We start from the raw sequence: 16,895 nt of genomic DNA, 5'->3' as shown, positions 1-16,895 counted from the left end.
GAGGTTTGGGATCTCCAGTAAAGAAGCGGTGCCCGAGGTGCTGGTGCAGCCACCTGACTTGGCACACGGGCAGAGGCCAGGGGAGGAGATGGGGAGATGGGCACACTCTGCAAGCTGCTTTTTCCTCCCCGTGCCAAGCCATTGCCTTTGGGCTGGCTCATGTCCCGCCTGCGTTGGCTCTGAGTAAATGTTAAACCCTTCGTGGGGCTGCCAAAGGGAAGAGAGTTTGAGGGGGGAGGAAGAAAGGAGTGACAGAGGCTGGATGGCATTTTCCTGGGGCTCTTGCACATCCCCAGGATACCTCTACCTGCTGGGAGGCCTTTGCGTGACTTGGAAGAGTCACTGGTTTATTGTTGCCCTTTCCAGGTAAATTTCCTTCCCTTGTCAATCCTTGATAAAAGCCTGTATGTTATGGCAGCTCTCAGGATAATGCCAAAACAGACATGTGAGCCAGCAAAAGGAAAACAAGCTGCTGATTTAAGATTGCAGTGCTCAGTACATGCTCAGCTCAGTCGCTGTACTGAAGTCCTTTCCGAACAAACCTCCTCAAACTGGGAAATTCTTGTTCTTGGAGCAGAAATTCAAATCCTGGGCAACCCTCGAGGCTGGCTGAAGTGCTAAGAGATGACTGGGGCTTGTGGGATCATGTTCCTTGTTCAGAAAGGTAAGTTCTTTATTCAGTTTGAAAATACAAATACATATTTTAGATCTGTGAAAGTAGAGAAAATAAGCACACACTGATAGGAAACAGAGCAGGCTTTATTTAAATGGAAGAGTACAATCCTCTCTGTTTCCAAATAAGGGTCACGAATGGTCCAAATAACTCTTGTAGCTTTTTGTGAATTCATCTATAATTTTCCCATCGAATTCATGTGACAGCTACTTGTGAAGAGATGATGAAAAGTATCTGTAAACATTCTCATTTGAAATCCTTTATTCCTATGAAACTTTTGAAAAGCAATCTTTTCAAATATTCAGAAGTATTACACTTTCTAGTCATTTCAGACAGCAGCGTTTCTTACAGATGGCTGAAGTTCTGTCAGAAGGCCATATCTTAGTAACTTCTATGGAAATAAATGCTTGGAACACTGGACTATATTATCTTTCAAAAAAACACTTTTTCTTTTCAGCAAAGAAAAATTATACATGAACTCAGGATTTACTCAGATAAAGGGGAAATGTGTAATGATCACTACCTGAGTTGACAAACAGAGAGATGGGAGTTGGAAAAGCAGAAATCCCTTTGTGGCTAAAACAGGAGTTACCAGTCAGAACAGCCCATGCTTTGTGCCACTCCTGTCAAGCCCTCCTCTTTCTGTCCCCCCACCCTGTTATGGGAAGGCAAACCCTTTTGATTCTGTGCTCAGTCATTAAAGCCAACACTCACTTGGCAATTCCTTTGTTCTTCCAGATATAATGTACTTCCTCTGGTCTAAGGCTGCAGATGATTTTCTGGGGGCACTCGTAGTTTATATACAATCCTTAAATATCTTCTCGATTTCACTCACTAACTTGTTCATTTGGTTTCTGTGATGTTGTAAGGCTATCTCTTGTTGCAAATACATTGTGCAAATAACACTCAAGAAAACAAAATCTTAAAAAACTTAGAGAATGTTGCCATTAAGATTGATCAAATCCCTCAAATGTGACTGTATTTCCCTCTAATACAAGTGCAAAATGAGCAAGCTTTGACCCTGAAATGGCAGCTGTGTAGCCAGTAGGGGTTACTTGTAGTTCTGATTTTCAAGGCAGCATCAGCCACTGCAATTTGAAAGGATATGAACTGACCAGAAGAAAAGTAACAAAAAGAGCAGCATTCCAACAAGCTCTTCTCAGAAATCACAACTTACATGCAAGTTGTGACTTAAATATATGTTGGGTTTCGTTAACATTGTAAAAAATCTGTTCACAGCAAGTATGAGAAGGTTTAATTATTTTTTTCCCAAGCATGCTGATAGGAAGCTGAAGACAGTTGCAAGCAGTTGGTTTTCCACCTACTGCCACGGTGGTGGAAATTTATTCTTTCACTTTGTAATCAAAGCGATCACGAGCTATCGAACTCCATTTGTCTGAGGGAGATCTCAGCAAAGCTGGACAAAGGTTTGCCCCCGATGAGCAGCAGGGTGTTGGTGCTGCTGCCGAGTTCATCCCCGGCGGTCGCGCACCCACAGTCACTTCCCTCCTCTTCACCCACAACCTGAGCGGCAGCCAGAGTTTCTCTCTCTGAAGAGGGAAACAGAGGGAGAGACTCGTCCTTCGTCAAAAGGCTTGTGTCTCTGTTTGGGTCCAGTTCTGCCTCTGAGGTGGTCTGAAATGCACGGAAGCCCACTGGCTCCAGAGGCAAGCTGAAGGTTTTCATTTCAATGGCGTTGCTCTCCTTGCTGCCAAATGCCCTGTCTGTGGGCCGCTGGCGGAAGTAGTTGCCAAAGCGAGTGTGCCTCGGGATGGGCACCAGCTGGCCATGGTCCTTCTGATCGTTCTTCCAGTGGCTGGGGGATGTATTAGTGAAATCTGAGGTAGTTTCGAAATCCACACCAATTCCTAAGATGCAGTGATACATTTTAGGAGGAAAGTTTGCAGTACTACTAAGCTTCTTCCATGTCTGTGTATGGAAATGATACTTCCAGAGGTCATCATTAGGACTGGAATTTGAAATCCCTCCACCAAAAATCAGCATAGAGTCTTTGCAGACTATTGAAGCGTGACCTACCACTGGAGGAGGTCCTTGGCTAAATATAAGAGAAAGCAGCAGTTAAGAGGAGACCAACAAGAAACTTAACACTGATTTTAGCCTCCATTTTCCTTTTGGCTCAGAAGAATGGCTGCTGAACAGCTGCATTGGGACATCAGAATTACACTGCTGACAGCTGCATCAACGCATTGCCAATAGCTCTTCTGAGCAAAGCCAACTGCAGCCCCAGGGATGGCAGCAGCACCGTATCTTGATCTGAACAATTCCTACAGTCGCCAAAAGGGCACCGCCTCCCCCTCCACCTGCCTGCAGTATCAAATGATAAGATAAATTCTTTCTTTCTCTGCTCATGTAGTGTAACACATAAAATAGTTTACCTTGTTCTGATGTTGGACCAGCTGCTGCTTACAAAGTCCCACTTCCACAAGTCCTTCTGCTCACTCAGCCCCATCAGTCCTCCAAAGAGGTACATTCCGGTACGATAAACCACTGCAGAATGGCCATGCCGAGGTCCTGGACCAGTGTTGTGAGATGGGCTGGAAACACACAACCACTTTCCTGTATCTGAAAGAAAACACTAATTTATAGATGGTTCAGATTTAGTTGAGTAATTGAGGAGGGATTTATTTCAAGAAAAAAGTAATTATTCAATTGGAGAATAAAGGTTTCTGCTCTGAGCTTATTTCAGTATGAGTTAAAAGCTTAAATTCTGACACTGAAAAAGTGCATTTTAAAAAATCGGTTTTGAAATAAACTTTTAATGAAAATGTCAGATGCTATATGACAGATGCCATGGAAATTTTATTTACAGAGCAGTTTTTCCTACGGCTTTTTCAATTCATTAACTCTGACACAGAAAGATACTTTCCTGGCTGTAAGAGGGGAAAAATCAGTCAGCAAAAACTTCATTAATGTCTGTGCTTATTCTCCCTGTGAGGGAATGAAGGATGAGATAAACCCATCATTTGTTTCAAAATAATGACAAAATGGCCACCAGATAACAAAAGTTATCCATTTAAGAAGTCTCTGGGAATCATCTGGTTTGCAACACCAGATTGGTGATAAATATGCTAATGAAAGCATTTCCTGAAAGGTTGGGCTCCCCACAGTCAGTCTGAGATTTGAGACTCAAAAGATGGCATTAGTAGGCTGAAGTCAGGGTCTCTGCTGCTCCTGAAATTTTTTAGTAATCCTTGAAGAATTTAGTGAATAATGAACAAAGCATTATCCCTGATTTTCCTCTAAAACTGGCAAATACTGTAAAACTTCTTCCAGTGTAATAGTCTAATTTCAGCCGGGTATTAATTGAATTGACAGAATTCATCATTAAATGCTGCCAAACAGCAGCCAAAACTAATTTACAGCATTTCTACTGATAAGAATTTTCCTAACAGGGAAGGCCATGCTCTCCTGCAGCAGTTGTTGTTTTATACTGGATCAAAACCTTATCCTAGTTTTTTAACTTACCAAAATGGAAAGTCCAAAATTCCTGCGAAATGCCTTTGATGCCAAAGTATCCCCCGAAGATGTACATGCTGGAGTGGTACACTACTGCACTGTGACCTTTTCTGTTAGCTGGTGCCAAGCTCTAAAACAATTTAAGACAAAAGCCTGTTAAGTCATATCAGTAGCAATGTCTGTCTTGGAAATACACCCTTTTTTTCCCCCACAAATGACCCTGCAGTCCCAAACTTTCTCTTGAGTCCTCCACCACAGGGTAACCAGAGCAGCAACTGTGTCACATCTTAATAATTTTTTGTGTGTAATTTCAAGGTGTAGAAACATTTTGAGGACAAAGTTTCAGTAGCAAAAAATGAGTGATTCTTTACATGTAGTGATATAAAACCAATCTCAGAAGACCAAGACATAAACACTTCCACTCAGGTTTCAATTAGAAGGGGCAGTAACTTGGTGAGTCCACGTGTTCAGACTGAAGAAATGAAAAATGCTGCAGCACTTCACATTCCAAAATGTATTAGTGTGACTGCCAATCTGTTTTCACAACCCTACTTTTAAAAGCACAGGCTTCACGTATGGTTGCAATATTCCATTTAAAATTAGTATTCTTGATAAGGATTTCAGAAAAACAGAAGCAGCAGCAGAGAAGAGGACTTAACTTCTTATATACGACTTAAAATTTAAGAGCAGTATTTTTAAACACTGTTTTGAAGAAGGAAAAAGCCTTAGTTATTGAAAGTGCAAAGAAATAAAGTATAGCCACATGTCTCTGAAGAGATGAGATTGGAACTGTTTGGGGGAACATATTTCAAAGCAATCTGTTTAATCAACAAAGCAACAGGCATTTGATTCACACATTCCCCACTTCCTGGCTCCTTACCTCCTTCTCTGCTGGTACGTTACGGCACTCTGTCCATCTTGTGGAATCTAGGGGATTGATTTAATAAAGCGCAGTTTAGTTCCTGGACCACAAGAGGACACTCCTCCAACAGTAATTTTTCAAATTACAGATCTAATTTTCAAGTAAGTCTCATCCTGGCGTTTTCTACTGACAAGGCTGAAGAAATCTGCTCCCTGCTAAGACAGCAGCACCAAGAGACTCGCAGGAGACACAGTTGGAATGATTTTCCTGTATCCTTATCTGATACTGAATCATAGAGGTACCATACTGTATTCCTGTTTCCTAAGGCTAAATTTCACAATGCAGAAGTAACCTGTGATTTTCAGCATTATCTGAACTTGCAGGACTCCCAGATTTCCTGATGAACGTGTATGGCTTCTTCTACTTATCCTTATGACAACAGCATTATTCTTTCTTGTTCTTTTTCATAGATCCCCTAAGGGTAGCACCCAGATAACAGTCAGAAATCACAGATTTGTGATCACCATGAAGGAGAGAAAATATCAGGTACCCAGCACCAGAGGTAGAATGAGAAAGCAGTGAAAGCTTGCATTACTTAAAGCTATACTTGCCAAAGGATTTTAAATAATAACTATGAAAAAGCTAGACACACAACACATTTTGAATAACTCATTCCCAATTTTCACTGATAAATACTGTGAGTAATAAGATGCTTTCTCCTTTAAAATATGTTCTATCTGAGGCTCTCTGTTTTTCCAGCAGGTATCTCAGACAAATGGTGGAACACACAAATGAAGGATTGAAAAAACCCCATTGACTTAAGTTTACATAGTGAAGTAGCAAAAGAAGCCAGGAAACTTAAATCTTGGTCTGGTCACAAGATTTACCAGCTCAAGAAGAGCTCAGTATCTCTCTCCTCCTCCGACATCAAAATAAGCACCCGTTACTATATGCAGGATTTCCAAAGGGAGAACACAATCAATTATGACATTGCTATTAAATTCAAATGCTGCACTGCTTTTATTAGAATACACACTTAAGACATTCCAAATGTTTGTTCTTACGAGAAGAAAACCTGTGTTATAAAATGTTGATGGTAATTTCCCACCTTCTTATTTAATTATACTTGATTTTTCCTGCTCCATCTTATGTGTTTCTTCAGTAAAATTACAAAATGAGATATACTTTACTAAACTGCTTTCTTCCATAATAAAACAAAGGGCTTGGTTTTTAAAATTCCTGTAACATTAAAAAAAATAAATACTACATGAATTATTGGGTTTTATGATCAAATTGTAAACTTCAGAAGGAGGCAGGAGGAATGGAAATTCTGAGACCTTAAAATACATAAAACTTTCACATTCAATTCTGTAATTGAAGTAAGAGCTGACTTTTTGATAGCTTAACAGCCTCATTTTAGGGGGAAAATATGCACACAGTATTACACACATTACGTCTTGTAAAGCTTGGGGAAAGGCTATGCTACAAGCAGCAGAAAACAGTTTGGTTCTTACTGTTTATTAGTACCTATAGACTTAGAATGTCCCACAGAAAAAAACTGGTTATTGTGTATCATACCAATGTCATATGTCCAGAGAGGAGTTTTTGCTTGTGTGAAAGCAGAATCCACCATCCCACCAAAAATATACAGGTTGCCCTGCAAAATGAAAAATATTTGTCACTGAAAATAATTTTAAAAACAATTCCTAAATGAAAGGGCTGCTATCACCAAAATATAATTATCACCAAAATAAAATATACAGTAATGTGTATGATGATCTGTTAACAATTAAAGAGGCAATCCCAAAAAGCCACCAACTTTTAATTATGTCTTTATTCTCTCCCAGTAGGAAACCCTGATGAATATTCTGCTGTTCTAACGGGGACAGCATTCCAGAACCAATTACTTCCTTGTCAGCCTGGGACAGCTTCAAGGATGTGGATCTGGAGCTCTCTGACTCACTGCTCAGGTAATATTAGATTTTGCATGTTTATAGAAATATTTCATTGCATTGCAGCTCCCGATATCCTAAATTCTGTTTTCCCCTCACAGACAAGGCTGTAATTCTTATTTGCCTTCACTCCCCCGTCCCTCTTCTATGCAAGCTCTTAAGTGAATGTTTTTATGCCATAGCTGATCATGCAAATGAATTCAGAGCAACTGTTACAACTGTACAGTTAAGTCAAAGAATGTGCTGCCAAGGTCTTTATCTTGTATTACTGTTACATACTGAGCACTGACTGAGGAAATTACTGTCACTTTATTCAGAAAGATTCCAAAACATTGGTACAGCTACATCCAGAATTGCACCAACACAAAAATATTTTCTGGGTATAGTATTTTCAGTACAATAATCTATCACATTTTATCACATTGTATAGTAGGAAATAAAATGTGAGGATATGGATAATATAAATCTTGGTCTGCTACCTTATAAGCCACCATTGAATGTTCTTCCAATTCTTCTGGACCATCTCCTGAGCAATCCAGCATTTCCCATTCATTTTTCACTATAAACCAAAGCTGAAGTTAAGTGGTGCCCTTGACATAAACATTTGAGAAAAGGTGAAAAGATGAGCTTTGAATGTGGCTGTGCTGCCAGTTCAATGAGGAAAATGAAGTGGTTTGTCATCTTTCCTCTCTGTTAGTTCCGAAGAAGTTCCCAGAAGTTAAATATATGCATTTTTCTATTTAGCAAATTTAAATGTAATAGAAATTGATGTTGTTACTGCTTGTATTTTAATTGTTATTACATCAAAACTCAACAAGTCCATGATAATGAACTCCAGGAAAATTCTGGTTTATTTCAGAAACAACAACTGTACAAGTCAGACCACATATTAAGTCAAATAAAACAAAGGGTCATACTTGATAGTGCATTGTTAATGTAAACCTACAAGGTATTGTAGTCATGTGTTGCCTTTGTGCTCTTTTACATGCATAAACTATTCCTGCACAAGAGAGTCAGGAAAGCTCTTTGATATCCCTTGCTAGAACCAGGATAATTTAAATGACTCAGTATTTCTGGTCAAGAAAAAAAAAAAAAAAAAAAAAAAAAAAAAAACAAACAAAAAAACCCAAAAGGAACTGAACTAAAATCTAAACTTTCTGAGACACTTGCAACAGGAGCGAACACATACCATCTGCCCAATGAACAAAATGCAGTTTATCCATTATTTTTATGGAGATACTTTAAATGGGAATAATCTGATAACTATGGAGTATCCCCAATTTCCTGGTGACTGGATGTAGAATCTCTAATCCTGACATACAGGTGAAGGGACCAACTCACCGATGTTGTAGCGCCAAAAATCCCTCAGACTGGTCATGTTCCGCCCTCCATGGAGATAAACAAACCCTCTGCAAACGACACAGGCATGTTTATATCGATCGCAGGGACGGGGCTTCTGCTGGGGGGCAGATTTCCAGCCACAGTGCTCAGTTTTTCCTTTCATGCTGACAACTAGGATCTTATCCAAGGATCAACTTGTAAAGGGCAGCCATGTCAGAGGAGGTTCCCAAAATATCAGAGACAGGGCTTAAACCCTGTTTGGTCTGCAGAAAGACAAAAAGTAATTTAAGGTTAAAAAAAAAGAAAAAAGAAAGATAGAAGAAAAGAAAAGTCTCTGCCTTGCAATAAAATATGACCGTGTTTTCTTTTCAGTCCCATCAAAAGCAACATGACAATTTTGTCCATCTGTGATAATAAACTTAAGGAAAGCATCTGAAACTCTGACTCTCAGAGTCTTATATCCGTGAGGCTGGGACTGGAATATTACTGGAGCTGAAAGTTTTCCAAAGAATATCGGTGAGCTGAAGAGATAAACTCCAACACCCTAGGTTTGTGATATGGTAGAAACCAAGGCTTGGTCTTTTTTCACTGCTAAAATATTTAAAACAAACATGTCCTTAAAAAAAATAATTGAAAGAGTGAATATTAGAAATAAAAGTAATGCATTAGCAGTTGTCCGGAATTTGTGTAGACTTTTATCTCTAAACCTGCTGAAATGAGGATGGATCTGGAAAAAATGATACTAGCCCTTCCCATGCCACAAGATGTCACTGTGTTCTGTGAAGACACAAATACCAGGAAAACATTCCTCTAATAATCTGCTTCAAAAGAGTGGCTATGATATATTTTAATGTAGATTATTTTACAAAGCAAACACACACAAAAAAAAAATCAGCATTAGAGCAAATGTTGCGATTTGTGTTGGTAATGTGTCTGAGGAGACACATGTCACCAAATGAGGTGACAAAGTCTCCCAATTCCAAGACTCTTCCAGTGAAAGCCACATTCCAGCTGCATTGAGAACCTAGGATGGAAATAGATAGGTGAGAGTCTGTCAGTATGGACACACGGTTAACTCTTCAGTACTGCAAAGTAATGCCCGTTCTTCCACAGTTAGAGTGTTTTCCATATTTAACTTCTCCAGTTTATGTAGGCATGTATTTAGAATCCCAGTGGATAAAGTCATAGATAAAGTCACAGCTCACCATAATGATCATGCAGCAAATCCATGCTTTTGATTGAAGACTATTTCCAGGGTAAATGTGAAAAACCTATGCCTCCTTGGCACAATTATTTCTAAATAAATTAATTCAAAAAACGCAAACAAGCAACACAGCAGAAATACCAAATTTGCCCTGGATATACAGCAGTAAAACCATTTACATCCACAGAGAACGTTCATGTCAGCTGCTGCCCATGGCCTTATAGAGCAAAGCAGTGACAAAGGCTGGAAATTTTCCCAGCAAATCCAGCAATGTCCAAGGAGGTAAAATGAAGCCCTCTTCTTCTGATCTACATGCAAGTGTTTTTACTAGACACTTCGCCACACTGTGACTTCAGACATATGAACTGTGCCTTGAAGTTCATTGTGCAAAACTATATTTAGCCACACATATGCTAGGGAAGGCCAACATAAGCCGTTTGCCCTGTGTGTGTCTGATTTCAGGGAAGGGGGTGGAGAATACAAAGTATTTACATCTCCATCAAAAGTTGCCGTGTTATAAAAAGGAATGAGCAATGTTCTCTTGGAGTCAAAGATGAACGAGCAGTTAAATACAAAAGAAAAAAAGCTATAAAATATTTCTGTTCTGTATAACAGTTCATATGTTTATATGCTGAGTAACAGCTGCATAACCCTTTATTTATTTTTCTATGTACTTCTATGATAAACCTTCCTTTTTATTTTTCTCTTGGAATCCTGCATGTCTTCTGTTTCACTGCTGCACTGAAAGCAACATTTTTGTTTTACAGAGTTTTCAGTACTCTGCCTGTGTGCCAACATCCCTTGTTTGGAGGGGATTATATATCAAGCAGCACAACAGCATACCCCCTTCTTCAAATGTTTTCTCCTGCGTTCAAGTATTCCCTTGTTCCTGAAAGCCTGGATTTGTCCTAGGCAAATTCACAAGCTATCCTTCCCTCCATCCATAACAACGAGGCTCTCTGTTGTCCCTTCACACCACCTCCTTCCTAGAGGCTGTAGCAGATGAGCACTGGCAGATCTGCCCCCCTTTGCTGCTCCACCAGGTGTAGAGGCAAGGTGTGTATCCAAAACTCAGCCGCTCCAGTTCACAGCTGCCCTGTACAGTGGCCATTCCCACTTGGGAAGTAACTGTCAGCAAAGTGCCAACATAAAATCTGGGGGGAAAGAAGGAAGACCTTTACACCACAGTCTACCTGCTTAAGTGGTAATTTATCTAATGGTAACTTTTAAGTCCAGGGCAAGTTGTACATAATTTGAGGAAAAACAAAGATTGCAGTAAAACAGGCTAATACAGAAGATAGTCATATTTCATATTAATATGAAATTAATGTATCTAAGTTCATTTATCATCCAATTTATCTCTGAAATTTATCATTTGTAAGACTGGAATGTATTCAGCGACAAAAAGATGCTGGAAATCTCTTGCAGCATTTTTTGGCAAGATTAACTACTCAAGTTTTGTTATTCTTTTTTTATGCAAACTAGTATTGTAAGCTATTACAGTAAAAACTGAAGTCTATTCTTTGTATTTTCTCTGAAAGGATACAAAGATGGGCAACGTTTACCAACGTGTGCATTTCTCATTTCCAGGGGAATTAGCAGCTACAAAGTAGTGACACATTACAGGTGTGTAAGTCCATAATGCTTTCTGGCATGAAATTGAAAAGGGAAAAGCAGCTGAAGTCATGAAACACAGATTCTCTCCCTAACTCTGCCAAGCTTCTGTGTAACCACAGCCAATTCATTTACTTCCACAGCTAAATGGGGACGGTCACTTCCTTAGAACAGCACTTCAAATTTGCTGATGCAGTGCTGTGTGACAGTGCCAAGGTATTACTATTATTGATATAATTTACTGTGAAAAAGGTGATAGGTTATTAATACTTTACAAAAGTAAAATCAGCTTGCCCCTTGAGGGATTTTTTCCTCAGCTATAAAGCATTATCCCTCTTCCTACGTATTTCTGCCTGTTATTCTTCCTACAAACCTTGCCTTCTATTATACAAACATTCAAAGAAGAAGACAGCCCTGATTTCTTATAGTAGAATAGCAACAAAATCCTGTCTAGTTGTTTATCTACCCCAGCTGAACTCTGTGTAAGGCAGGAATGCTGGATGGGGTAACAAAAGGCCGATCTGGGATGAACTGAATGTGTGTCTCCTCCCAGTCACACCTCTTGAGCATCACTGACCCTTGGGAATCATGGCCATTTACTCTCAGCTGAAGCATTCTTGGAAGCAGACCTACACTCACTAACACTCAGTTAACAAACTGCTTCATTTCAGAGTTGGGGAAAAAAACCCACGAAGTCAATCATGAATCTTGCCTTTTATCACTGGTATTTTAAAATGCAAACGTGACTCCTGGACTGCCTTTCTATAGAACCAGGCTCACCAGAGTTCATCTACTGTCAACATTAATAGTGCCATTTCCAAAAGAAAATTGCTACTCTTCCGAGAACAATGTCACCAGGGATGTCCTCTGTGTCATGCAACACTGACCTCAGCTTCAACTTGCTACAAAACCAGTTATCCAATAGGAAGCTCTAACTTCAGCAGAATTAAAAAAAAAATATACAAAAAGACAACTCAGAACATTTTTATCCAACTGTTTTTTTCCCCGAAACAGCTGTAGCACACACAAAAATGTCTGCTGCTCTCCAAACTCTTCTGCCATTTCATTCTAAAAATAGCTCCTGTGCAATCAATCCCAATTGTTAAAGGGCTGGAGGAGCTGTGAGTCGAGGGCCTGGAGAGCTGCAATTAGCACAGTAACTATAGCACTGAGTGTGTATCAATTAATGGCGCCCCACTACTGTTTCATAATACAAATAATTCAGGAAATGTAGCAAGACAGGAATTACATCAGGAAATGTAGTTTATATGATCATTATATAATTATTTATATTTTTGTAAGATGTGTTTTCTCAGACAAATTATTTATTTATTTAAAGTATTGCTTAAATAGATCTTCATTAAAGCTTTTTTCTGCCTCAGCCCCCTGATTCATTTCCATCTGTTTTCAATATACTCAGAAAAGTTTCATTTTTAAAATGATTGAGCCTTTTGAAATATAATGAGATAAGAAACCACTCATATTGGGGCGGGGAAAAAAAAGGAAATCTTGTTCTGTTTTGGGGATTTTTTGTTAATGACCCAGTTTTCTGAACTCAAGCCTTGAACCTCTCCATGCATTTTCTTACTGGGCAACTTGATGTTTTACTGCTCTTCAAAACCAATAACAGATCTTCCTGTTTGTACTTATCATAGAAACCCTTCCTGTGGTGCTATTATTGTAATGCTTGTTCCATTAGGACTGCCTGCATGAATGAGGAAACTTTGACTGAGGACTTGCAAGGCAGTTACAAAGTTTTAAAAACACACCCAACTTGTTTAGAATAGTTTAAAAAATCCAGGCTTTTTTTCAGTATATCACATTTACTTGCAATGCTTTTACTATATGTGTGATAAATTTTAGTATCCTCAGGTTTGCTATTTTATTATTTCCTAAACTCAAGATGCTATGAACTGTTTCTAGGGTGGGGTTTTTTGGTTTGGGTTTGGTTTGTTGTTTGTTGTTTTTTTTTTCAAAATACAGGAACTAATTTTCAGAGAAGCTCAGCTTTAGAGTTTCAACCCAGAAGTCCGAATGGCTCTAAGACCATAGGGTATCTGTAATATTTCTGTATTATTAGGATTCTGAATTCAAATAAGGGCCTGGCTTTGCTCTTTGTTGTAAAAGAATGCAGTTACTACATGTCTGAGCTTACAACTGAAGCACTGAAGACAAAAGGAAGGAGATGGAAAGCAGTATTGCTCCTTACAGGGAGAAGCTGAAGGACAGAAAGAGGGTTTGTAAAATAACAAATCAAAGCAGGGGACACGGCTCCATCCCGATTTCAGGGTTCAGAAGAATTACAGTTACTTTCAAGTAAAACAGTAACAACCCTGCTGTCTGTTTAAAGCTTAGAGTGGAGATATTAAAAATTTACAGAAAAACTGTGAGGCATTTATGTTGAATAACTCTAAGCTGAATTTTAACAAGTTTAAGGTAATGTTCGCAAACATTATCTAGTGCTTCAAAATGCTTTTTGGAGTGAGCAGGTATTTTAAAGGGTGTGACTCTTCTGAAACAGCCACATATAATTACAGTTTCTATATGCTGTAAGCCTCTGTATGTAACTGCTACTTCTGGAGTCCTGCCTAGGGCACGGGCATCTTCACTGCAAATAGACAAGAGTACCACAGATCTCGCCCTGAGAAAAGCTCACTGCCTGTTTCTGGAGCTCTGCAGGCAAGGTACTGCATTTCTTTAATTCAGATCACATTAATATTAAAGCTCTAATTTTAAAAGTTCATAATAAATTTATATGTTTGCATATCATTCCAAAATTAAATTTTGCAAATTGACATTGCTAATGTATTGTCTTTTGGGTTTTTTCTAGAAGCTTTCACCCAGAAAAGAAAATCTTTTGCCGTCAGCAGTGCTGTGTAGCACTACTTCATCTCTACTACCAAGTGAGTTCTTTAGTAGTAATAAATTAACTTATTAAATAAAGAAGTATAAATATATCCAGTTGCATTTTCTATGTGCTAGGTATATTTCTAATTTTTAATGAAACAATTACAAAAATACAAACTTGGAGCAATACAGTAAATATTTCATCTATTTCCTAAATATGGTGGAGGAGGTAGTAACTGGAAAAAAGAAATTCAATGTTTAAAATATTTCTGGGATTGTTACATTTTTATATACACCTCTAGTATATGAATCAGAAAATTACCTTTGCCACAGTATTGAAATATGTTTTATGGTACAGACAAAAATAGATACATCTATACCACCTTAATTTCCTTAGTAACTTAAAATTTCAGTTGTTGGTGAGTTTGTTTTGTTTGTTTTGTTTCATTTTTTAGAATGAGGCTTTTTAATAAATAAAAATCAGAATATATAGTTTTGATTAATAGATCTCCTTAGATAATCTGTTAATTATGATTTCCAGCACTGCAATAATCATTTGACTGCAATTCAATTTTGAATGAAGTTTCTGAGAAAGAGCTTCCCTAAATACACATCCATAGGTGGCACAAGTATAGCATGTTATGGATATATAAATCCAGGGCACCAGCCATGCCTGATCAAAAGTTCATGCTCATAATCAAAGACTGTATGGGGGGGGGTTGGTCCTTATTAGAATATTTACTTCAGGAATCTAATCTGCTTTTCTGATCTTATTTAGGATCCTGTTTAGGATCCTCCATCCATAGGCAGAACTCAGTCTCTGTTGTGGTCTTGCCACATAGCTGGGACGGACACCCTGACTGTCAAGTGTTCCTGCAGGAAGACGGCTCTTCAGGAGTTACTGGAGACAAACAGGTGATTTTTCATGCTCTAGATATGACAGAGGGAGGAAATACAGTTCCTGGTTCTCACATTTTAAGATAAAAGAAATAAGAAACTCCTGCCATGATCATAGCACAGTCTCAAGATGTATTTGGCCTTTTACCCTTTCCTTGGAAGTAATTTGTCCTGTCACCACTGGAACAGGTCATTTCAATACAGGGGTCATCACCCCTTCCCCTGGAAATAGCAGCTTTCAATGTTCCTAGAAGGCATCATTTGGGGCTTTCACAAAAACTAACCAGCTGGGTTCTTTCAAGATCCAGTAGGCAGATGCCCTGGAGATTGAATGTAATAAATCTGTCCTTAGGTGTGACTGAATGCATCTTCTTGACAGCTTGTGACCTGCTGCTGAAACAACTTCAAAATACTTTATTTCCTAAGGGAGGCTCTACTCATAGTAATGCACAATATTTTCTAGGTTAGGAAGAAAGACTCTGGTTGACAAAAGGAATCAGTGGCTGCCCAGCCTGCCTTCTCTCCTCAGGCACAAATTAGAGTATATACTTGACAGCTGAGAGCATATCAGTGAAAAGCTATTATCTTCCATTAAAAGCAAAAAGTCTGCACTGAATTTTACTTATTTGTTCTTTCTATTCCCTGACTGAGGAAAAGAAGCATCTAATAAAACGTTCACCCACACTTAAAACTTAATGCCACACTTCATGGAAGATAAACATTTGTGTTTTTCTTGTCCCTGAGACATTTTGCCCTTAGACAAACATGTATCAATGAGATAGAGAAGACATACAAGGTTATGAGAATAGCAGAAGCTGTAGCTTGAAGAAATATGAAGGAGGAAAGAGAGGGCATTTGGCAATAAGAATAATAAAATGTTCCAGCTGGCAAATATTAAAACATCCAGATATCATGTTAGAATCAGTTTGAATTTAGATTACACTGTATGGAAGAAGTCATGAGAGACTTGTGTGAGAAAGACTCAGATGGCACAACTGGAATGACTGTCAGTCATGACTGGAGGAAAAGCTGAGTACAAAAAGATCTTTTATAGGGAAGATGAATTTATACAGTCAGGTGAAAGATGGTTGCATAAAAACAGATGATACAATTGCATAGCTGGAATAGAATGCATAGAGAGGCATAGCTGGATTTTAGTTTGGCAAGGAAAACAAAGGTGCCAGTGGACAAACAGTAATAATAACTGTGATGGCTCACAATAACCTTGATGCCAACAGTTACTGGGCTACACCAGCAAATGGAAAAAAACCAAACCCACATAATTTCAATATATAAAGGAGACAGAAAGCATATGAGTAACTTTACACATACACGTTGTCGCTCCAAATTCAAATGGAATTACTCATGTGAATAAAACCAGTGATATGCATGAGCCTGAACAATGTAGCCTAGATACCAGAGCAAAAGAAGGACCAACTCTTTTGTCAGAAGCCTGAAAAAATGTTTTGCAAGCTGTGTTCATATTCAGACTCCAAATGACAGGGTCCATTTTGGACTGGAGTCTGGCTTTCTGAAAAATTCTCACTCCCAGATGACATGGTCCAGTATTCATCCCAAGCCAGATGCACATTGGCTTGGGTTTTGGATGGTTGCATTTCTTTGTTTGTCTTTTGCTCGGTAGAAGGCATTTTGTGCTTTATGCTCGTTGATTGTAGAAAAGGGAATGAGCAAAAGCAGGGTGGTGAATCTCCTAGACTGGAAGCAAGGAAAAGAGCTCTGGCTGTCCCTACCACGGACCTCCTGCGCAGCACCGGGGAAGTCGCAGGTCCCTCTCCCCAGCGGTGTCGTGGCTGCTGAGCGCTGACGCCGCTTCCTTCCTTTCATGCGCTTTGTTTCCTTTCGTACCTTAGGATGGAAACGACTTTGTGCCCAGCTGCGCACAGCTGTGCCCCTGCCCCGCTGCACGGCAGTGCCGCTGTGTGCACTGGCGGGCTGTCTCGGTGCTCCCTGGGATGCTGGGCGTGCATGGATGCTCTCAGAGCCCTCACCGCCTTTCCCCTGCTCCTC

General features: G+C 39.2%; 1 protein-coding gene across 4 annotated transcripts; it reads right to left on the bottom strand.

Annotated features, from left to right (window-relative positions):
• Nucleotides 1-691: 691 nt before the first annotated feature.
• On the bottom strand, nt 692-16,845 carry LOC108639656 (leucine-zipper-like transcriptional regulator 1). 4 transcript variants are annotated; one of them, XM_018072725.1, is made up of 8 exons: nt 16,626-16,845; nt 8,306-8,568; nt 7,444-7,523; nt 6,591-6,669; nt 5,031-5,077; nt 4,160-4,280; nt 3,070-3,256; nt 692-2,729 (listed from the first exon to the last, which is right to left on the bottom strand). In XM_018072725.1, the coding sequence occupies exons 2-8, from the start codon at nt 8,466-8,468 to the stop codon at nt 2,045-2,047; spliced, it is 1,362 nt and encodes a 453-aa protein (XP_017928214.1). In that variant the 5' UTR covers nt 8,469-8,568; nt 16,626-16,845; the 3' UTR covers nt 692-2,044. The 4 variants fall into 4 exon arrangements, with proteins under 4 accessions (XP_017928214.1, XP_017928217.1, XP_017928215.1 ...); XM_018072728.1 differs by having other exon boundaries at nt 692-2,489; nt 16,626-16,844; XM_018072726.1 differs by lacking the exon at nt 16,626-16,845 and adding an exon at nt 9,511-9,964.
• Nucleotides 16,846-16,895: the final 50 nt, after the last annotated feature.

This window comes from Manacus vitellinus, unplaced genomic scaffold (genome assembly GCF_001715985.3).
Source record: "Manacus vitellinus isolate BGI_N305 unplaced genomic scaffold, ASM171598v3 scaffold_22_pilon, whole genome shotgun sequence".
Classification (NCBI taxonomy): domain Eukaryota; kingdom Metazoa; phylum Chordata; class Aves; order Passeriformes; family Pipridae; genus Manacus; species Manacus vitellinus.
The sequence above is the reverse complement of the archived record's forward strand: the minus strand, read 5'-3'. Positions and strand labels throughout refer to the sequence as shown.